Genomic DNA, 22,861 nt, shown 5'->3' with positions numbered 1-22,861 from the left:
TTCTTTGCACGGTTAATTCTATTAAATTTATTGTTATATATTTATCTGTCAAAAGCGTTGCGTTAATGAAAGATTTTTTTCTATTTTTTTATTAATTTAAATCAATTGAGCTATAATTTTATATCTCGACACGCCCGAATCAACAGATGATATGCGTAAAGTAACGCGTAGTCTAATGTATTTGTCTTTATTTTCTGTGTTGCAGGCAAATGGTGGGTCGTATATTGGTGGAAATGTTTCGCGCGGCGGTCAACAATAAACTAACATTGGTCGTCGAGGATGTTATGCAGCATGTACAGCTCATCATCGACGATAATGGTAAGTCACGATCTCGACCGCCATTATTCATCACAGCTTAATTTTTACACTTTGAAACGCACATCTTTAAATTGTCTGTGCATCGTTTAAAATTGTGGTAGCGTTGTAAATTCCTTTGACATATCTTTTGCAATAATATATTCCTTGAAACGTATCAGCAATTTCACGATACTACTTGTATGCAAAGCTGCGAATGTGAAGAGAGCTTTTATCTGTCACTTCTTTTTTCTTCAATTTTTTTATAAGTGTCACGTCACTCAATGAAGAGCAATGATGTCGCAAATAAGATTGATTATCGCATTTTTTTTTTTTTTTGCACCTTTGAAAATGCCTCATGTGAAAGGATTGGAAACACGTTCATTTCTGAGCCAAATCCTTCGCACCATTCACGCATGTTATAAATGTGATTGGTTGCTTGATTTTTATGATTTTTATGCTTTTCCACTTTAATTTTAACGAGCTTAACAAGAGAGATAAGATTTTGCTTACCGTTTGCATTTTGCATAGATGTGTATCTCCCCCATTATGTGAATTACATATTTATTTATAATTGATATAATTTATTTATTAGAAATATCGCGATCATAAAATACGGAATTCTTATGGAGAACAATTTTAAGCTGCATATATATTATCGAAATGGAAAGAATAATATCGTTTTAATATCTTTTAATCGCGATGTCAGGCAAATATGGATTTCCATTGATGTTTATAACGTTATTGATTGTATGCAAAAAAATCTTTTAAATTTCTCTCTCGCATCGATATAATCAAGGCCATTGAACATTTTCTAATAAAAATATATAAAATTAAACTTTTACTCCGTTCGTTTTTAACCTGTAATCAATATTTGATAAAAACTGCAAGCATAGCTACTGAATGCATGTTTTGAAGCTTGTCCTTACGTAATTCCCGTTTTTATCAAAATAGCACCATCCACTTTGCTGGAAATTGGATTTTCTTTGAGCAGGTCTCTTTTACGTTGATATTAACAATATCAGCGAGTTCTTGACCGAGATTTAACAGAACGTATAAAAAGATAATATAACATCTTAAATTTGCTGTTCTAAAATGTTGTTTTTTTATAAAAATAATATGCGTTTCACAAGAAATCGGATTATATAAACGTTTTATCAACTGTCAGTAAATTTCTAAGAAATATTTTAAAGAATGCAGGTATATAGTCAACTACATATACGTTATCTTAATGCGCTTATCGCGCATAATTCTTCTTATATCGAAATAACGTCTTATGTTTCGCCACAAAATTAAGCGCATCTTCTTAAATGGGGGTCGCTTAAGTAACGCGTCGCCACAGGAAACGTATAAATATCAGCAACCAACTGCATCGGGGTTGCTTCTCGAGGGGGCGAGTCCTTTTCGTTGGGGTCTCGAGCGTGAGTGAGGGAGCAAGATGGTGCGCGCGGCGAAAAGTAAGCTCCATCGTTAGAGGCAACGACGAGAGACGCCCTCGCTTCCGGTATGGCACGCGTCGTGGGTGCCGGAAGTTACCCGTGCATTTGGGAATACGACATTAAGCCGCCGCGATATTTATACAAGAGAGGGCACAGTCCCCGATCTCAGACGTAAACTCATTCTCTTCGTTCTTAATTTAAACATCGCCATCTCTGGCTACGAGGAATCTTGCGTGAAAGCCGGCGCATGCTGGTACCAGGATCCACGGACGCATCCCTTGTAAGGGATTTTGACGCATGGCACTTTTTGACAGCTGAAACGCTGTGGCGGGTCCAGCGAGCCGGTATACGCATTATTTCATTACACGGTAAAAATTCCGATAATCTCGCAGAAAAGCTACTGTTGATTGCGGATTTTAGCGAGAATCTATATCGAAATGGTAAAAACAATAACAAATAAACCGGTCATTTATAGGAAGTTCATTATATACGATAGATTTATTAAGTGACAAAATTTTGGCAAAATTTAATAAAATTAAGTTTTAAACGAAAATAAATTAAAAATAAGTTTCGAATGAATAAAACAAGAAATTTCAATTGGAAATAGAATTAACTTATTTTATATCTGTGGATTTATCGCGCCACATGAAAAATTAATTCGAGGAATGAAATGTTATTGTAGTTTTATAGCAAACACAGTTCTTTTCGAAGTAAAATATAAACTGCAAAAAACTTATTGATTATAAAATTCCGAGATGGCAAAGTTTTCGATCGAGAGATCGGTATTAATATCTTTCGCTGCTGAATAAAAATCTAAATAAACTTCGGTATCTCGGAGAGAGAAAACTAGAATTTTATAAAATATATTTCTCGTAATCCGGGATGAATCACAATTAAATCGGAGACGATTTTATTAATTTTTTCAAATTAAAAAAAAATTAATATTATTAAAAAAATATATATTGTATTTAATGAGATAATATATCAACTTATCTATATCAATAGCTATTTTGTCACTTGTAATTTTCAATGAGAAGTTAAACATTGAATAAACTAAAATATCGCGACTTTCGAAAGATGAATTCCGGAGTAAGAAGATTATGGATAGAAGAAAAGAAAAATCGTTTACACGAGGCTCTCCAGTTTTCCGTCGTTATGAAGAAGACCGTAACGGTCGCCTTGAAGAGTTTCATCGATGGATATCTCGATATACGTCGAGACCTTTTGAAAAAACGTCGACGAAAAACATTCCTTTTACCTGAAATTGCTTTCAAGAAACGCAGAAAGTATAGCGCGCCAATGCATTTTTTTCCCGAAGATTTTGACCGGGTCTCGATTCAGGTCTCTCTTTTTTTCAAGGGGTTTCTTATATATAAAAATGCGTTAAATATATTCTTGAACGTTCAGCGAGAAAAAGGTTTAGCTTTTCTATTTCTTACGGTTGTCATGAATAACAACGTCGCACCCAATAAGTTAAAATTAATTGCCGATAATTATTGAGTTTGAAAAAAAACACACACACACACACAAATGAAAACGCGTTATCTCGCATCAGGAACGTGTGTAATAAAAGCTAGATATATATCTTTATTTTATATATAAAAATTAAAAAAGAAATGATATAAAATAAAAATCGATTTCACGGAAAGGTTCGAATTGATCGAACCAAATATTGTAAGTTTCATGTTGCTCGAAAGTTGTCATAAATTATATTTGATTCTCTAATAATAATACATGAATATTATGAAAATTAGACGAATTTTTAAGCATCGAGAAAGTTTTTGTTATAATTATATAGCAAAAATATAGTATTATATAACAGAAAATAATTTAACACATTTAATCATAAAAGTATTCAATAAATTAAAAATTAAAAATTATAATTTGCAAAAAATATAATTCTTCCTCCTACAATATTTCCGCAAAAATTAGTTTCGAGTTTAACGTAGAAGGTATGGCTGAAGGAGTATTCGATGGGACATTCTGAATATACGGCGCGCGTCCAGAAATCATGAAACACAAGAAATAGGAGGACTGTCCGGGTGCATCCCGATGCTGAAGCACCCCAAAGACGACGATGTCGTCCTAGTAGCCGGCTATTTTTAGGGGCGATCCGCGGAACATCTTGTCCGTAACACGTGCCACCGTCGAGTGTTTTTCCTTAGGGGGACACGCGGAAGAAGGGATCGCGATGCAGCAACACCGGTTCACGACCCGGGGCACGCGACACCATCCTCGGCATTTGCGTATTTTTGGAATACGCGTGATACGACGTCGCGTTCCAGTCGCGAAGGAAAGTCGAACCTCCTCCCCCTTGCCCCCGATTTTTAACAGGAGCATTGCCCTCAGTTTGAAACTAGGGGGATTTGAAACTGTTTTAAAATCTCGGTGAGCTCGAGCTTTTCACCGCTGCATTTTCGCGAGAAGACGCGATTGTGTAATTTTTTACTTACGTGACGGTTATTAAAAATTTTCAATTACATAAATGTAAATTTATTATGTACAATCTTTTTATCTTTGTGACGTAAATAAGGAAATAGAAATAGTTTTTTTTTTTAAATTTATAAACAATAATATCATAGAAAGAATTAATATATCTAAAATGTGATAAAAATACGTAATCGGTTTAACGAGGAGTTATAACATAAAAAGTGTACTAATAAACAAGTTAAAATTGTGAGGAAATTCAAATATGTGCCCGAAAGGACATCCTCTCAGAGAATAGAGGAACGCGCGTTAAGATGGTGCCGAACCCTCGAGGTATCGCAGCGGGATATTTTTGGCGGGATTGGGCAAAAATACGCGCGCGGGACGAAATAGGCGGGAAGGGAAAATAGGGCTTCGACGCTGATTAATGGACGATGCGTGCGACCATGCAAAGGGCAACGGAGAGAGCAAGAGAGAGAGAGAGAGAGGGGTTTGCGAGCCGAGGTCCCTTTTCGTGGGCACGAGAGGAAAGATCAACAAAACGGACAAGGGGATGGGGCTCTGTGGTGGAAAGGCGAGCGGGAAACAGAAAAAGGAGCCCGGGAACGTTGAAACGAAGCGATGGGCCCTACGAAAAAAAGCGCGCGCGTTTTTCGTCTCACCCTCCCTCGCCTCCCTCGCCTCCCTCTCGCGTACGCACGTCACCCCAGTCCCTTCCACGCGGCCGAATTTCCTGCTTCGCAGTCCTATCGTAAGGCCCCGGCTCTCCCGCTTTCAGCATCATCCCCTCCAGCGCGGATTTTCCTATTCGGGAAGCTGCCTTTCGCTCGACGAACCCACCCTTAGTAATACCTACGCCATGCGAGAACAGTGATACGGTTCTCTTCTCGTGAGACTTTATTTTATATTGTGTATGTATGTGTGTGTGACTTTGCTGAGTTTCTAGGGGTATAATCGTCATTTAGTACACTGTTATTATAATAATATGGCGTCTAGGTAATATATTTAGAGAATAGATTTTTATTTTATATATTCGGACAACGACTATATCTTCTTGTGCTTCAGCAGATTTGATAATATTTTCTCTTTCATGCTCCTTAAAAATTTACTAATTCCAAAATTAATATGATTATTAACTATCGCTACATCAGTTTCATATAAGATATATAAACAATATAAAATCTTGATTACTAATTAAAATAAACATATTTACATACCTATAATGTTTTTCTACTATTTCTTTAAAAGAAAATAACATTGATTATTGGGAAAACAAATTATTCAGATAAAAATTAAATGAATATCATGGCGAATTTATTCGCAATCGATTGTTAAATCGATGGTTAAATTCAATCTTAAGTTTTTCCTTTGGCGAATCTTCTATATCCTTGAGATTAAACCGGGCGAAAAAAAAATGGCGCGAAATTTATGTTCAAATTTCGGAACAACCTACCAAAGTGCACCATTTACATATGTTCACAGATGCTTTGGTTCGGTCGGATTTAGTGGAGCAAATTCCGAATGTGGCAATCATCTGTCTCGAGGCGCCGGATCTCTTTGGGGATGTTCTGCGCAATCATTTGCTCGGTATTATAATAAAGTACCTGAGTGATCCGGACAACCAGGCAAGTGTTTCTTATTTTGAATACATTTCTTAGAACGAAATATACATATCACGATGATGTAAACATCATGAAATGTTTTTGCTCCGCAGGTACGACAAATGGCTCAGAACGCGCTTATGACGATCGTGAAGCGGGGTCTTCTCGACAATGATACAATCGAGCACGAAATCTGTCCCACGATAGAAGATTTGTCCTATATATCGGCTGACGAGCATCTTCGTAACGCAAACATCTCCGTAAGTTTCCCGCGCTTTATTATTCTCCTTTTTTTTTCATTTTATCTTCCGCTTTATTGTCAATAGATAAGGACACGAAGAAGGTTGTGTAAGTGAGATGTGTACTTTTGCTTGAAGCGTTATTTTGAAAATACGCCTTGCTTGTCAAGAACGATAATATTATGATGCTAAAAAACGAATGAAAAAAATATTAGCATTTTTTTTTTTTTTTTAAATAAATAAATAAATGTTATACTTGGAGAAAAATCTTTTTCTCCTTTTCCTGAGAGATTTTTATTTTCCACATTTATATAAATCAATATTCTCAAGTAAATATTAATTGTATAAGGATAATTTTTTGTCTCGCTTACAATCCGTCTTATGTGGAATTTTCGTTACTTGAAATGCGTGGAAAAAATTTTGACAAAAAATCTCTTTCGCGCTCGCGATTAGAAATACATACGCGGCGCGTCGTATTTCTTCGTTTACATATCGAGCAAACGAAACGGCCCTCTCCGTATCTACGGATTCCTCTTGAAAGACATGGGTAGTGAGATGTTCTCACGCAATCGCGTCTCACTATCTTGTCTTTCATGCGGCGTTCGTTCGTCCAGACTATCAATGTACAAAGAATCAGAAAATTACATGCGGTAAAAATTATACGATCTGTCGCATCAGCGAATCAAGGTTGAGCATTGGAGACGAGGACCACGGATAAGGAATAGCGATAAGAACACAGAGAAAGGAAAAGTTCGGAGATGGGAAAAACGCGCTTTAAAAGCGAGATTAAAGGAACGAGCGAGCGAATATTTGGCTCCGTCGTCGCTTGAAGATTTCCATAAGTAAAAAAGAAAGAGAAAAGAAGAGAGCAGAAAGAGCGTGAAGCGTTCGTGGAAAACGCAAATACCGGCATCCTGACGATAGTCGGGGCATACTTTTACCATCAAAGTTGGTTTGTCATAGAGTTCGACTATCACAGCCAGCTTTGATGATCAAAATTATGTCCGTTCTCAACGCGCTCCGATGATTAAAAGAACTGAGCCGTGAATGTAACAAAAAAATAAGAAGGAGACACGTGAGCGCGTTAGGAGAGAGAGAGTTGAGAGAAGAAGAGACACATTTCTCAGGGCACCTCATCGGGACACGGGAATATACCTTTTGCGGTCCGATACATCAAATTGGTTGTGGAATGTTTCGAGTCATATCACAGCCATTTTGATGAGCTGGCCCGCAGAATCGATCGTCGAGAAGATTTCACTTTCCATTGTCGATAGTACTTGACGAGAATGAACGAAGAATGAGAAAGAAGAGACGAAAAAAGATCGCTACGGCATTTTCCTCTCGCTGTATATATAGGGAGTGCTAAAAAATTCATGATACAAACTTTACAACACGTTTAGCACGTTTATCTTGATACGCGGGTTACGTTTATCTTGCTGAGTACTTTATACGCGCGCAAAATTTATATTATAAATTTTTTGACACTCTGTATATCTACATAATATCTCGATCAAATCTATTTCGCAAGAAGGGGTTCTTTTAAGTAAGAATCGCTATATACGAAACATTGATGAACAGCATTCACGCACAGGAGGAACGCGATCCAATCGTCAAATTGGTTGTGGCGTGTTGCTCCTCTGAATTTCATATCACAGCCATTTTTGACGATTTGGATCGCCGTTTTATGCATCGGCTTCTCTCCATTCATTGAGGAAAAGGATATAAGGAGGAGATGCGTGAGGAGATCTCCGGGGATTGCATCTTGGACGGCAGAGGAGAGCGTGTTCGCGTTGCTCACAAAGTGGCTGTAATATGCTGATATAACGGTGTTCATATCACAGCCAGCTTTGATGAGCGTTGCGGCATTCAAAATTCAACGAGTTTAGAACGCGCGGAAAAAATTCTCCTATGTTTCGATATGCGATAAAATATATAGGAAATGTATCTACAATATCATGCTATTTATCGTACTTGTGCGCCATTGTTAATTGCTTAAATGTAATTATATTAATTTATTTGTCATATATAATTTGAATATTCTATTATTCTCTTTACATTTGCGAGATCAGAATATGTTATCGTGTATCGTGAAATGAATGTAAAATGTATCTCGTCATGCTAATATAAATAAGTGTTAATTCATGAATACGCTCTTATAAGATAGATTGCAGGCTGATTACATAAAATCGACTGTTCCTCCCATCAGAGTGGTTGTGATGTGGTGTTATTGATTCATATCACAGCCAGCTTTGATGAGCGGAACGGAACGATGTATCTCTCGCACACTCGAAATTATTTAATAATGTTAATAAAAATATTGTCTTCTGATTATTTATTTTGTAAATGTAATCGTACGTTTATTAATTTAATTATAACGTGTTTTTTTTTTAATCGATAATTAAGAGAATCCCTTTAAAATTATGAGCGTCATGTAGACATAATTAAATGTATTAAATAATACACGGACACGTGCCATTTTACATTGAATTTCTTATAACGCTCGTAACAGCTCGTTCCCAACATTCCATATTTTATATCGATTCGCAGCTCATGTGTCGACTAGCACCGTTGATTGGTAGCGAACTTACAGAGAAGATCTTTTTAAGACAATACTTGGATCTGTGCGAGAATAACGATATGATGGTGAGGAGAATCTGCGCCACGCATTTTGGGGATATGTGCGTCGCTGTGGGGAAGGAAAAACTGTATAGCAAATTGGTAAGTCTTATTCGTAGGTAGATAATAGCGTCAAATTGTATGGACGCACTTCTGACACATAGGAATAATATCAAATTTACCGTTATCATTTTATTTCCTGTCCTTAGATTCCTACCTTCGTTGACTTGTGCGGTGACAGAGTGTGGGGTGTTCGAAAAGCGTGCGTCGAGGTCATGATGCCGGTCGCTTGCTGTTCGACACCAGAGCAACGCCGATTGTTATTAGCGGACATATTAGCAAAGCATTTGAACGACGATTCCAAATGGGTGCGAATATCTGCTTTTCAGATACTCGGACCGTTCATATCGACCTTTGCCAAGCAGTTTGCCGATGTTACTTATAATAAGCATGGCGAATTAGTGTACACTAGTAAACAAGATAATCATCTCAGGTAATTTATATCGCGCACTTTGTTATTTCCGTTTCGACATTGCGTATATTAATCTCAAATAAATATGTATCTTTATAGCCTATGTTACTCATACGAAGGAATCTTCCCTACAAAGGGCGCGATCAAAAGTCAAATATCTGATATGGATGATAATACCAAAAGCCCTTTTTATCTGCCTATGATAAATGTGAGACATGATAATGTTAAGACATCGGATTCCTCGGAGGGGAATGATTCCCAGAAAAAAGAAGAAAATCCCAATTGCTATTTACCTTTACGAATTGTTAAACTCCAAGTACGTAATTAATAACATAAACTTTTACATGTGTGTGTGATCTTTGAAGATACTTAAATACAAAATCTCAATGTATGTGTATATGTGTGTGTATGGTATATATATATATATATATATATATTAATGATATTCTATGATTTGATTTTCAGACCATGCGAAAAAAGCATAAACTTTTTCCTTTGCTCAAGACAGATGTGGACGATACGGAGAATTATAATCCATTTTTGTATTATTACATCCCTCCAGATATACCGTTGAACGACGAACTTACTCATGCTGCTAGGCAATCAGCGATGAATCGTAATAAGGAGGAAGCTAAGAAGGAAGTACTAGATAAATTAATGTATCGACAAGAAGTCGGAAAATATAACGAAACTTACAACATTAAAAAGGAAAGAAGAAGAAGGCACAAAGTGAGTGACGAGGAGAACTCAAATACGGATGGGCAATCTGACGTCGATAAGCTCGATAATCGAAAGGAGGAGACAGACGACGATGATGACGGAGATTGCCTACCGTTATCGCAAGACACAACGGAATCTTTGGACGATTCTCAAGATTTACGGTCGAATTTATGGTATAATATATATCATATGGACTCTATAGATAAGAGTGACGAGTCCTATGATTTCAGCAAGAACTTAGACGCGAAGGATAACGGGCAACAGATTGTACCTCAAGAATTAATCAATTACTACGTATCGATGGCCGATCCGGAGCAATGCGTAGACATGGGTGCCGAAATCCCACATCATTGTGCCTTCAGTTTTCCCGCAGTCACGCTCACTCTGGGCACGGAGAATTGGCATTATTTGAAAAAGGCTTATCAGTCGTTGTCGAGCGCGAAACATTGGAAGGTCAGACATACTCTGGCATCCAGCATTCACGAGATCGCCATGATTCTAGGCGAAGAACTCACTGCCACCGATCTCGTGCCAATCTACGATGGTTTCATCAAGGATTTGGACGAGGTCAGAATAGGAGTACTCAAGCACCTCGCGACCTTTTTGAAAATACTCAAGCCCTCCGATCGCTGCCAATATTTGCCGAGATTAAGCGATTTCCTCGTCACGGACAACGAATGGAACTGGAGATTCAGGGAGGAACTTGCTACGCAACTGCTCGAGATTGTGACTCTATTCAATCTAAACGACGTAGCACAAAGTATCGCGCCGCTATCATTTCAACTGCTTATCGATAAGGTTGCCGCTGTTAGGAACATCGCGCTTGAACTAGTAAAGTTTTTTTTAGATTTTTCTCATACTTTATATAATCGTTCCATCTTATAAATGTGAGCCTCGATTGTTTCAGATTACACGAATTATGTGCTACTTATCCACCGACGGCGCTCTGGTTACGTCTCTTATTCATGAACTCCGAGACACTCTAGTTTTAAATGCTAAAAAATGGATACACCGACAAATTTACGCACTCGTGTGCTCTCATTTGATTCGCAACAACGCAATTACGGGAAGCAAGTTTTCTAAAGAGATGTTACCATATTTGATAAACCTATCTGTCGACAGAGTACCTAACGTAAGATTAGCTGTAGCGAGAACTATGGCAACGGATGTTATTGGAATGGGCTGTAAGTATATTTATATATATTTTGGTCATAATATATATTGCGCAAGATCAGTATATTATATATCATCTATTTTTTATATTTATATTTTTAGTAGACTCTTTGGGTATGGAAGCGATGGAAAAAGTGGAAAGAACGCTTGAAAAAATGCAAGATGACGCTGACCGAGATGTGCGAGTATTCGCCGGAGGTGAAGCACGATTAGATGAAATGACTTATTCCTCCGACGAGGACAACCAAGTCGAACATGCAAAACATATATTATTTTAATAGTGATGTATTTTGATCTCGTGGATCACACTGCGGTTTTATATGCAAATTAAAAAAAGAACGGAAACTCTTTTTATATATATACATATATTACAAGATGCACCTCGGTTCTTCCACACGAGTGACTAGTTTTTGTATAAATGATAAGCCAAAAGCATGCGCTAGGTACTAACTAGCTGCGAATGTCATGCTTCGATTGCAAATGTACCAGATCTGCGTGGATAATTGCAGTTGCAGATACGTTGATGATGTGTTAAAACAAAGCTCAAAGTTGTCAAATGCATAGCGTTCGCGATTTAGTCGAAAAATAGGTACGATACAATTATACAATGATGACTGATGCATTCTTTGCGTCCTTTAATCTAGGACAGAATTGTGAATATCGATAATCGTATACATAATGATGCATGATTACATAATGATGCATGAATGTATATGTGTATGTGTATGTGCGCAAAAGAATGCGTGTTCTACCGTTGTGATCAATGTGTAACGCTGATCTCCAGAGTAAGCCGAATAGTTGAAGGCGTTATATCGATGCAATTTCGCTTGGTTTATTTCACGAATGTTCGATTTTACGCCTTATCGGCACTATATCGCGTTTCGCGTTATTTTGTAGCATTTTTATTGTGCACCTATTTTAAAAGAGACTCAGCATAGCATCAAAATATAAATTAGACATTAATGTGAGGCGCATTTTGCTTAAATTGACGATATTTAGGAATGTGCCATGCATGAAAATATCTTAGATAGTTTGTCAATAAAAAATCGTATTGATAAATTGGCACACCGAATCCGTAGTCTCTATCAATAAATGCGCTTTATCATCGCATTTCATTTTGCATTTAAAAATTATCTCAATGGAGATATTTCATTCGATAAATATCCTAAAAAACAATACAAATATCGCTGTTAATAGTTGAGGGCTTATATTAATAAGGTGATAAGATTCTAATTGCAATAAAATTCGTATAAATATATATAATATGTTTGCATTTCTTTCAAATATTTTTTTAACAAATTACGCTGTGTGCCTACAGAAAGTACTGTTACGTCGTCTATCTCATTGTCAGTGAAACGCGAATTACATACGTTGCTCACGATATACTTCAATTTGTATGTTATGCCTAAATTGATAAGATAAAAATATTACATGGACGCAAATCAATTTTATTACATCATTTGTTTTTTAAGAATTACACGGACGTGAAAAAGGAATATCCATAGGAAACTTTATAAATATTGTACGATATCAGATTTTATAACATACAGAAATGTGCAAAGTGCTGATGAAGCGGAGAGTCTTGCGTTTGATTGAAAAAGAAAGAAAAGAAAGTTGTATAGAGACTCAAATATTTGCACGAGAAACATATGTTCGTTATGAAACGTTCATTAATTATTTTGTGATATTATTATTATTATTATTATTATTATTATTATTATTATTATTATGTCACAAAATATAACCGTTAGTAAGAGGCGGATAATTGCGTTTCATTAATTTTATAAGGATGATGAACACAATAATTGAGATACGACAGAAAAACTCTCGTTATTTGTGAATACCGGCAAAAGTGGAGATATTGTTTAAAATATCCTGTATAATATGTAATTCATAAAAAAATAACTAGAAAAAAATATACATTAATTTATTTATTACACAGTTATGCGATTACCATGTTATATATGCGAGTTGATTAGGGAAGTTCTCGATCTATATTTTCGAGGCTATAAAAAAAAATTCATTTATATGTTATGTATACAAAGAAGTTTTATACAGCGGTAATGTATATGCTATATTATGAACTTTGTGAATTTTATCATGTATAATCTTGCTTAAAATATTTTCCAGAATCATTAAGTTGATCATCAATTATATCTTTGTACAATTTCAAAAATTGCTAAGTAGTAAAAATGTCCAGTCATAAATTTATACAAAAACTGTTTAATTGTAAAAGAATAGATAAAATGATGTCAAAAATTTGATACTTCTCGAGAAGCAAATTCGAATTTTTTATCTATATAGCGCGCAGTTATATCGAGAAGCCGATTATATTTTGGGCAATCGGAAGATATCGGCTTGTTATTATCGCTATATCATACGATAATTATAACGTCGTTGATACAATATACAGAACGCTAGCATTGATTATTATTTCATTCGGCGAAAAGAAGAACTTTTCAAAATATTCCCAGGAACTTACCCGGGGGACAAGCCGGTAATTGACACGCTTTCTCCTCCATCTCTGTTTCCGCATCGTCGCAATCGTGCAAACAATGCCTCCATCTGATCTGTCGGCCCTTACCGCATGTGACACTGCAACTGCTCCAATCCATCCACCTGCCCCATTTGCGACGCGATGTATTCCACTGGATTGGGTTCTCTCCTCGAGCGAATCTCAAACCGCTAGAAGGCATTCGGGATGATGCTCTTCTTCCTGCTAAGGTCATTTGTCCGCTGTTCCTCGCGAAGTGTCTATGATTGTCGGCGATCTCGGACTTGGAGACTCTCGCAACGTATTTCTTCTCCGAAGAGATCCTCGATGTCCCTTCGGTGACCACGCGATTTGCGTCATCAACGCAGATTGATGTCGTGTATCGGGTTTCGTTACGTTCGTTCACGTACATTTGCAATTCATTAACCTGAAGATGAAAGATATGAAAAAGAATGCGTATCCAGTTTAAAATATCTTAATACAATCAATGTGGAAGCAATTTTTCGTCGAACGATATAGTGGACTTACCTTGACCATTAATTTTTTAGCGAGCTCCTTAATTTCTTCAATCGACCTTATAGCGCGATTACCACGAGACTTGTGCTTTGTCTTTCTGTGCTTTATATCTTCGATCGACGTTCCTTGTCCGTTCTTGAAAGGTTTCGATCCTATCATTGTGTTCCTATCACTACGTAGATAACGGCTAGATGTAATTTCCTGGTTTCTCTTCGCGCGCGACTTTGCATCCTCATCCGATGATATCTTGGCGCGGTTGTATTTGCTACTTTCCAAGTCTCGATCGTCCTTAATTCTCGATAGATCGGATCCGATCGGATGAGATACCGCGTTATAGAACGATGCGTTTCCGGAATCGCTCGTTCCCCAACTGGAAACGTTATTTCCGTAATCTAGCTTCTTAACTATAATTTCCACTGTTAAATTATCAAATTTTTCTCTCCCGGTGGAATCGAAATTTGCGACGAGTTGACGATCCGTGGTGTTGGCGTCGACAATTTTGTTGTTATATTTTAATAACGCAGTTGGACGACAAGTACTAGTCCCAATAGAATAATCCGTCCAGTTGCTGACAAAGGATGACTTATTCCTGGGAATTTTTTCAATGCGAACACGCAATTCCGCTCTTCCGGTATGCACGAAGGGTAATGCAACGGTATCCTCTTCTCGCTGTTTATCGAAATTTTTATTGTTAATTAATGACACGTGTCTTATCTTTGAATAATGAAGACTCTTACTTTGTTGTAATCGATGATACTAGTTCTAGCAAGATCGGTGTTTAAATTGTCATTCCTAGACTCTCTTTTCTCTATCCGCGATTTACTCATCATTTTGGCAGACACAGTTTCTGTCTTTTTACTTGACTTTTCTATAAATGGATGAAGTTAATTGAAAGAAATTTATTTTATGGAATTGAATACTCAGGTTCGCATTTATATATGTAACTCGCACATATATATTTATAATATTATAATACAAGTTAAAAGTAAACCTCTTATTCAATTTTTTATATGAAATATCTAACTTTGAGATATATCGTTACAAATATATATATATTTAAGATCCTTTTAATATGAATTCAACTATCGTGGCTGTCATGATATCGTCGCAAACGTTAAAAAAAATATTCCTTTTCATATGAAAAGAAGCAGATAACGGTAGGCTTCTCTTAAGGGATAACAAAAGATTCTCTTTTATTAAAAACGGGTAGCCGTCTAATTTCGAATTATAATGTCACTTTATATTTAAAATTGAACGATATTTCGCATTATAAAGACGCGCGCCGCAAAATATTCTAAATTAAAATGAAATCAAAATTATTACGAAATATACTCGAATTGTTCGCTTTTTTCTTGGCAGGTTTGCGAGAAAACTTCAACGTATCATGCCTTTTTTTCCTGTTTTCAGTCCCAACGCAATGTTTGGAATGTCTAATATTTCTTTTTATGTGTTTTCCGTGTTGCCTGTTTTTTTTAGACGAGATTCCTCTTTTGTGTCTTAAATGCGGTATATCTACGATAGTTGTAAAGTCGAATGTAGAGTCGCCGTAAACATTTGTCTCATCAATATTGCTCCAGAAATTTCTTGAAGAAGAATCAGATACGTTCATGGAATGTTTTAACTGATGACGGATAATCGAATCGTTGGTCGGCTCGTTTCTCTTAACGCGAACGTGATCCGCGAAATCCTGATCACTTTTATTATCAATATCCTCGCCGATTATCACCGGTTCATTATAATCTATCAGAGTTCGCTCCTTTGTATCCTCCATGACATTTACAAGTTTTCCGCTAAAATTTGTATCTTTAGCTATTTGATCGTTTACAAATCGCGAGGTCTCGTTCAAAGATCCAACAATTTCGATCATTTCATTTTTATGAAGTAATCTTCTTTTCCAAAACTTTTCGGAGGAATCACGTGCCACTCTTTCCTTTTGAAGATCCGAGAAGGATATATTTCGTTCTGGAAAAATCCAAGGAATAAATCAAAATGTGCAATACAATCCTCTATTGCGCTCATGTCAAAAGCTAATATTATTATATTGATTTTTTTTTTATTTACATACGCGTTTCGGTGAGAGATATTTATCATTTTTTTTTAATTTACCCATAAATACTTAAAGTAAAATATTTAAAAGTAAAAGATAAAGAAATTTGAATTTAGTTCAACAGATACTTGGATATAGTTTATTTTCTGTCACGGTTAGATCAAAGAGGAGCATCAGAATCCAAATAGCCGAGTAAGTTGACAATCTCGGCATAACACGATTCGTTGACGACGCTGATAAGCAGGATGAGATCGATATCCGCAGCTTATTGTCATGAACGTTATTAAATTTGTTTATAAGGCGCGTTGAGTGTGATACAATGACATAAGATGCTACAACATGGAAAGACATTAAACCCCCCCTCCCATTTTTTTTATAATTCGATTTATTTTACTAATAGGAAGATGAAGTGACATAGTTCACTTGATATCATAAATGCCACATGAAATTGCATCAATTTTACTTAATTGTTATTCTGGAGAAAATAATAACGCTGTGAAGCAATTGACAAAATAATATTTAGAATTTACTTTATTAAATTACATTTTTATTAAAGTAATACACATTTTTTTTTGAGAATCCATTCTTAACAATATTTTATTATAATTAAGAAGGCATACCCGTTCGAATCTTCGAACAATAAGTACATTTTAGAGATTTGTTTTCAGCGCAACGATCTGATAAAATTTTTTTTTTTTACAATATTAATATAATATTATTAAGGACCTAAATAAAAATTTTCAGCTTAAAGAAAATATGTTTCTAAAATTTATGCGGATTTGTGTTTTCATGGATGGTGTGCATGAAAACTTGGGCTACGTTCGACGGATTGACTTCAAATTTTACATGAAAGTTCCTAATAAGATTTCGAATATTTATTTAGTTCCTAATAAGATCTGCTAACGAAGCTTTTTTTAATCCGATTTTTTAATTCCCATTTTGTTGTTATAAGCAAAAAAGATGGACTTAAAAAAAAAAACTTTTTTTCAACACGCCGTCATTTTTTTATTTTTTAAAATTTTGAAAAAACGCTTGGATAGCAGATAGCTATTAATATGTTTAATAAAAAAAACTTGTATTTTTGATTTCGGATATGATCTACGAACGTATTCATGCACACGGTGCAGTCGTCTAAAATTTGGAAGAGCTCTGCAAATATTCTCGAAACCATAAAAAAAAATTTTTTTCCAAGCTGAAATTTTTTAATAAAGTAGTTAATAATATTGTATTAATATTGTGTAAAAATTGAAAATTTTTATCAAGTCGTTGCGCTGCAAAAAAATCTAGAGAATATACTTATGTACTATTGTACTATTGTTATTAAAATAATCAGTTTGTATCAAAATCAGAATTTTTGAAAATCGGTCTGGAAGATCGATACGAAATCGAACATTCCTATATCGATAAGTAAACCTACTCGGCTCCTTGAATCGAATAAATGCTACAGTATTTCTTCGTGCGCTCACATAGCATGATCAAAAATAGTTATATAAAACCAAGAGATACGTTTGTTACGATTATCTTGTGAAATTTTGTACTTTGTTATATCACGACGTTTCATCATTATTATCACGATGGCTACAATAATGTCTTTGTCTAATGAAGTGATTGAGATTATTCTGGAGTATATCAGCATCAAGGACATCGAGAACTTTAGTTCTACGTGCAAGAAATTTAGACAAACAACATGGAGCAATAAACTGTGGATGACAAAGCTCTATCAGACGTATAATTTTTTTGTTTGTTTTTCGCATGATCTTTTACAGGATGTTTTATCAAAAACCTAACAAAAATGGAATTACAGAGATTTTACATTTCTATGTTATTATTGTAATTCAAGCATTGATAATATATTGTAATTTTTTCTTAAAATTGAAAATATAAAAAGTTACATGATCGTCTGAATTGAAAGAAAAGTGCAAAATGTATAATTTTATGTTTCGAATTTTAGCCAAATTCTTGAAAAAAACATTCCGTTTAAAAACCTTATGCACAAAATGATAATTTCTTACAATTAGATATATACAATGAAATTTTGCATTTTTTTTGTAAAATTTTCCTTACGAAAAATTATACATTTCAAAATTTATCCTTTATGCAGTGACGTTTGGTATCATTTAAAAAAAATATATAATATAACTTTTCTTTGAATTGTAGATGGCCTTCTACAAGAACATTTTTTAATAATTTGACGAGAAAAAATCTTGAAAGATTAGATTTTAAAGAAGAAACAAAAGCAATCGCAATATGTATAAACGAAATGTGGGATTTGATATCTCAGATGCCCAAGGATAATTTAAGCGATACCGACAAGAAAAGATCGATTCTACAATTGCTTAAGAAAACCATGAATAATATGATTTATACCGTTATTGTAAATGAGATTAACAGAATAATTTTGCAAGACCCATGGTATTCAACTCAATAAATTAAATTAATATTTATATGTGATACAATATTACGAATTAATGTATTTAAATAATTGATGTATTATATAATTGATATTTATATTTGTCAGGACATCTGATTGCGATTTGACGAGAAGATATTACAGCTGCCATATTTTTCGACAACTGAAATATTATCATACCAAACACAAATTTCTACAATTTCATAAAAGTAAAAACAGAAATCAACAAACTTTGGAAGAGTTAGTCACTCTTCTAGTGCAATGGTTCGATGTTGACAGTAATACCTCTTACACACAAATCGTAAAACCGTTGTTGGATTATATTGCACTAAAGGTGTTGCAAGATCTTAGCGAAAAGTATCCTTCGCATCCTATATTTACGATATCTAGTATATTCTTTAATTATTGGAACAACCATAATGTCTTTCTCACCTATTGGGAGAAAGATGACATATTGGCGATTTTGTTTATACTCGATAGCATTTTATTCTCTCCAACGTATTTTCATATATTAAATGAAATGTGGTTAAAATCACATGGAAATGTGTTTGAAATTGCTGTAAGTTATTATAATAAATTATTATGTTCCATTATTCTTTGAACTTAACAACTATGCTGATTGTTCCCATTATTGTTATTTATGGTATAGGTTTCGGAAGGCACCCAATGTATATTTTTCCTAACAATATATCAAAGTGTATTGCGAAAACTCGGCGTACACTCTGTTGTAGTTACAGAAAACATACTTCAAATTTTGAGAATGGCGGTAAAAGAGTAAGCATAACTTAAATTTTGGAAAGAGAGAGAAAAATATCTTTTTTTTCTGGTTTTCATTTTTATCACATACGCGTGCGCATTTTTCATTTTTCGCATATCATATATTTTACAATAATTTACATAATTTATATATTTGTAACCTACATTTTTGATTATTTTTTTTTTTTTTTATTCTTAGTTTGGGAAAATATGATATTTATTAAAGATATATAAAATATATAATATTAAGCATAATATCCACTGCTTTTTTTTTCCAGTAATTATCATTGATTACGCGTATGCGTGTTTGTGTATTGCCTGTATGCACATCTATTTTCTTCATGTTTTCAGTGTTGACGAACGTCCAGAGTATTTTTGCGTGGAATGGATAAATGGTCGATTTTGCTTGAGTTCCGCGACCCGGGGGGGTTATATTGACAAAAATAACATTGATACTTTATTATTTACGACGCATCGATATAACGTGTTTAAGGTGAATAGTTTTGAAATTATTAATAACACGAAAATATATTTTAGACAAAAGTTTCTTTCACAGATGGAGGGCATCTGACAACATAATCAGTTATATTATGGTTTACAATTATTATCAAGATCATTTCAAAGTCAATTCAATTTTTTTTAATGAAATAATATACTTTTGTTATCAGCATCATCAAACACTTTACAAGACAATTTCAACAGTCCTAAGTAATATATCATTTAATATTTAATTAATATCGCGGAGTTAGAGAGATACCAAAGCGCGGATACGCAATGGCAATCCTGTTAACTTGGCATTTTAGAAACAATACACAGAAAAACAACAAACTTTCTTAATCACTCTTTATTACAGATATTCAAATTGGGCGCATTTAGGAGATTCTACAACCGTTGTGTTAATTGTCTTATCAACCCTCGACGTTGATTTGTTAGTCCTAGAAGTAAGAGCCAATCACGTTCGATTGCTATTTAACGGTTGTGTCGTGTCTCCCGAACGCACCCATTGGACGCGTTCCATGCGTGTTAACGACCGCAACGCTCACGGTATCATTTCATCCTTGTTATTCATCGAAAGTTAAACAAAGACAAATGATGCTCGCAGGCGTTGCGTTCGTTAAGTGGAACGCGTCCATTGATGACCGTTAATGTTCAAATATTTTACAAATCTTTCACAAAGATTGGATTCTATGCTTGACAACGTTTATTCTCAACAAATAGTAGAATGTACTGAAACGACGAAAAATTTGTACACATGAAGAAAAGGAGTGAACGTCAGTATTTATAAGTTAACATACAAGTAATACGATGGAAACTCGCGCTAATTTAACGGGGTTCGCGCTACCACTGTGTATTTGCACTTTGGTCTCTCTCTAATTTTACGTATTTTTCATATTAATTAAATGATACATTATTTAAAGTTGTTGAAATTGTTTTAAAAAGTTCTTGATGTTGACAACAAAAGTATATCACTTAACTTAACCTAACTCCACCTAACCTAATCTGTATATGATCTCTATTAATTTTAGCAGTTGTTAATATAACTAGTAATCAGTTATAGTGATCTCGATAAAAAAAAATATATTAAATTAATATAAATTACTTTTTATAAACAATGAGAAAAAATAACAAACAGTTTCTCACATTTCCTTATCTATAATTAGAATATTATAAGTCTATTTCTTAAGATAATGAATATATAGATTTTTTATTGGAATTTTTGAAATAAAATACCTGTTTTTTCAGGCAGTACCATTATTAATTGACTTTTTGAAATTTGAATTAAACTTAACGGAAGAAGAACAGTTAATACTGCAGGAGATAATAGATAGAGATGAGGACGAGATCACAGACTTAGTAATGGTAACTTACTCTACTATGTCTATTGCACACTAATATATGTATATCAAGAATGAATATTAATTATTAACAAATACATAATTATTTGCAAATTAAATCGATACAAAAATCAATTTAAAAGTCATATCAAAATAGAGGCGTTACTTACATTCTAATGTTACATCTTTCTTTCAGTGGACATCTAACATGAATATAAAAGTAAGCAAACCAGAAAGAAGATCAGCAGAACTAAAATTTATTATTGGATCAATCGTAACCTATACATACGATGGTAGAACTCATTTTGGAGTTATAGTTGGTTGGCACAATTATTTCAATCTCGATTCAATATCTGGCATCGAATTTAATATCTTACCGTATAATTATTTAAATATATCATGCGAAAATGGTGAAAATTGTAGAAATTCTAGGTGTTCGATGCATAAGCCATACTATATAATTTTTTCTAACAATAACGAATACTGTTATGTACAACAAGGTATATTATCATTTGGAATGGCGATATCATATATAAAATATCTCTAGTAAATCTCTCTCATTTGTAGCACAGTAAACGTGTAAAACATATTATATTTTCTCTTTATTTCAGACAATATATCGATATGTCCTACAGAAAGACGGATCTATCATGACGAAATAGGACGATATTTTTCTAGATACGAATATACTTATTATGTACCGAATGAAATGCTAGCAAAGGTTTATCCATATGACATTGCTATAATTAACTATTTGATGCATCATGATTTTGTTATGTTATCTTAAAAGGTTTAGAATATATACTCGAATCAAACATTTTTATACAGAAATTACGAATATTATAATATACATAATATAAACAGACTGATCTCAGCTATGATGTATATAGTTATTTAAATGTATCTACATAAAATAAGTAATATAAATATTTTGGCATTGAAATATATGTGTTTTGTATGTTACATTATTTATTTTTATCAGTATATAATAGTACTTTTTCGCATCGACAAAGATATATTTTTTTAAATTGGCATTCACTTATGACAATCCTTAGATAGATTTTTTATTTGAAAGCTGACAGATTCCAAAAACTCTAAAATTCTCTATCCGACAGCCAATTGGTATATAATACATAATGCATAAATGTATATGTATATATGTATGCATGTAAGCAAAAGAATACTTGTTCTGCCATTGTAATCAGTTTGCATCGCTGATTTCCAGAGTGAGTTGAATAGTTAAAGGCGTTATATCGACACAATTTTGTTTGATTTATTTCACGAATATTCGATTGTACGATTTATCGGCATTATATCGCGTTTGGCGTTATTTTGTAACATTTTTATTGTGCACCTAATTTAAAAGAGACGCAGCATAGCATTAAAATATAAATTATACATGAATGTGAGGCGCATTTTGCTTAAATTGACGATATTTAGGAATGTGCGATGCATGAAAATATCTTATAATATCGTAAAACGTGAATTATATACGTTGCTCACAATACATTTAAATTCATGTTATGCCTAAATTGATAAGATAAAAATATTGCATGGATGCAAATCAATTTTATTACATTATTTGTTTTTCAAAAATTATACAAACGAACATGAGAAAGAAAGCTCCATAGGAAACTTTATAGATATTGTACGATATCAGATTTTATAAGACAAGTACAGAAATGTGCAAAGTGTTGATGAATCGGAGAGTCTTGTGTGTAATTGAAAAAGAAAGAAAAGAAAGTTGTATAGAGACTCAAATATTTGCTCGAAAAACATATGTTAGTTATGAAGCGTTCATTAATATTTTGTGATATTAGCC

The 22,861-nt window shown here is 34.1% G+C and overlaps 3 protein-coding genes across 8 annotated transcripts in view; 2 read left to right on the top strand and 1 right to left on the bottom strand.

Annotated features, from left to right (window-relative positions):
* Positions 1–13,007, top strand: part of LOC138934579 (serine/threonine-protein phosphatase 4 regulatory subunit 1) — a 127,198-nt gene extending 114,191 nt beyond the window's left edge. For 2 of the 6 annotated variants that reach the window (XM_070298498.1, XM_070298499.1), the window contains exons 3-11: positions 206–318; positions 5,643–5,785; positions 5,875–6,021; positions 8,548–8,718; positions 8,826–9,109; positions 9,188–9,404; positions 9,554–10,639; positions 10,716–10,992; positions 11,084–12,908. In XM_070298498.1, the coding sequence (XP_070154599.1) occupies positions 206–318; positions 5,643–5,785; positions 5,875–6,021; positions 8,548–8,718; positions 8,826–9,109; positions 9,188–9,404; positions 9,554–10,639; positions 10,716–10,992; positions 11,084–11,259 (2,614 nt within the window). In that variant the 3' untranslated portion in view covers positions 11,260–12,908. Of the gene's footprint in view, positions 1–205; positions 319–5,642; positions 5,786–5,874; positions 6,022–8,547; positions 8,719–8,825; positions 9,110–9,187; positions 9,405–9,553; positions 10,640–10,715; positions 10,993–11,083 lie in introns of all 6 variants that reach the window. The other 4 variants (XM_070298500.1, XM_070298501.1, XM_070298497.1 and 1 more) reach the window with 3 other exon arrangements.
* Positions 13,008–13,440: 433 nt separating this feature from the next.
* Positions 13,441–16,251, bottom strand: LOC138934914 (uncharacterized). The gene is made up of 5 exons (XM_070299065.1): positions 16,167–16,251; positions 15,324–15,953; positions 14,729–14,859; positions 14,004–14,660; positions 13,441–13,902 (listed from the first exon to the last, which is right to left on the bottom strand). Exons 1-5 carry the CDS (start codon positions 16,249–16,251, stop codon positions 13,441–13,443), a joined length of 1,965 nt encoding a protein of 654 aa, XP_070155166.1.
* Positions 16,252–17,612: 1,361 nt separating this feature from the next.
* LOC138934913 (uncharacterized) lies at positions 17,613–21,942 on the top strand. The gene is made up of 7 exons (XM_070299064.1): positions 17,613–17,764; positions 18,196–18,450; positions 18,557–18,946; positions 20,503–20,566; positions 20,948–21,064; positions 21,236–21,539; positions 21,651–21,942. Exons 1-7 carry the CDS (start codon positions 17,613–17,615, stop codon positions 21,824–21,826), a joined length of 1,458 nt encoding a protein of 485 aa, XP_070155165.1. The 3' UTR covers positions 21,827–21,942.
* The last annotated feature ends 919 nt before the right edge of the window (positions 21,943–22,861 follow it).

Source organism: Polyergus mexicanus, unplaced genomic scaffold (assembly GCF_030449975.1).
Source record: "Polyergus mexicanus isolate NDT 795.1 unplaced genomic scaffold, iyPolMexi1.0 SCAF_7, whole genome shotgun sequence".
Lineage (NCBI taxonomy): Eukaryota > Metazoa > Arthropoda > Insecta > Hymenoptera > Formicidae > Polyergus > Polyergus mexicanus.
This window is presented reverse-complemented; position numbering and strand designations above follow the sequence as displayed.

Coding starts and splice junctions, on each gene's coding strand:
- LOC138934913 (XM_070299064.1), top strand. CDS start 17,613: ATGGCTACAATAATGTCTTTGTCTAATGAAGTGATTGAGATTATTCTG. Junction 17,765..18,195: donor ATGACAAAGCTCTATCAGAC/GTATAATTTTTT, acceptor TTTGAATTGTAG/ATGGCCTTCTACAAGAACAT. Junction 18,451..18,556: donor ATAATTTTGCAAGACCCATG/GTATTCAACTCA, acceptor TATATTTGTCAG/GACATCTGATTGCGATTTGA.
- LOC138934914 (XM_070299065.1), bottom strand. CDS start 16,251: ATGCCGAGATTGTCAACTTACTCGGCTATTTGGATTCTGATGCTCCTC. Junction 14,661..14,728: donor GTATCATCGATTACAACAAA/GTAAGAGTCTTC, acceptor TTCGATAAACAG/CGAGAAGAGGATACCGTTGC. Junction 13,903..14,003: donor CTAAAAAATTAATGGTCAAG/GTAAGTCCACTA, acceptor TTTCATCTTCAG/GTTAATGAATTGCAAATGTA.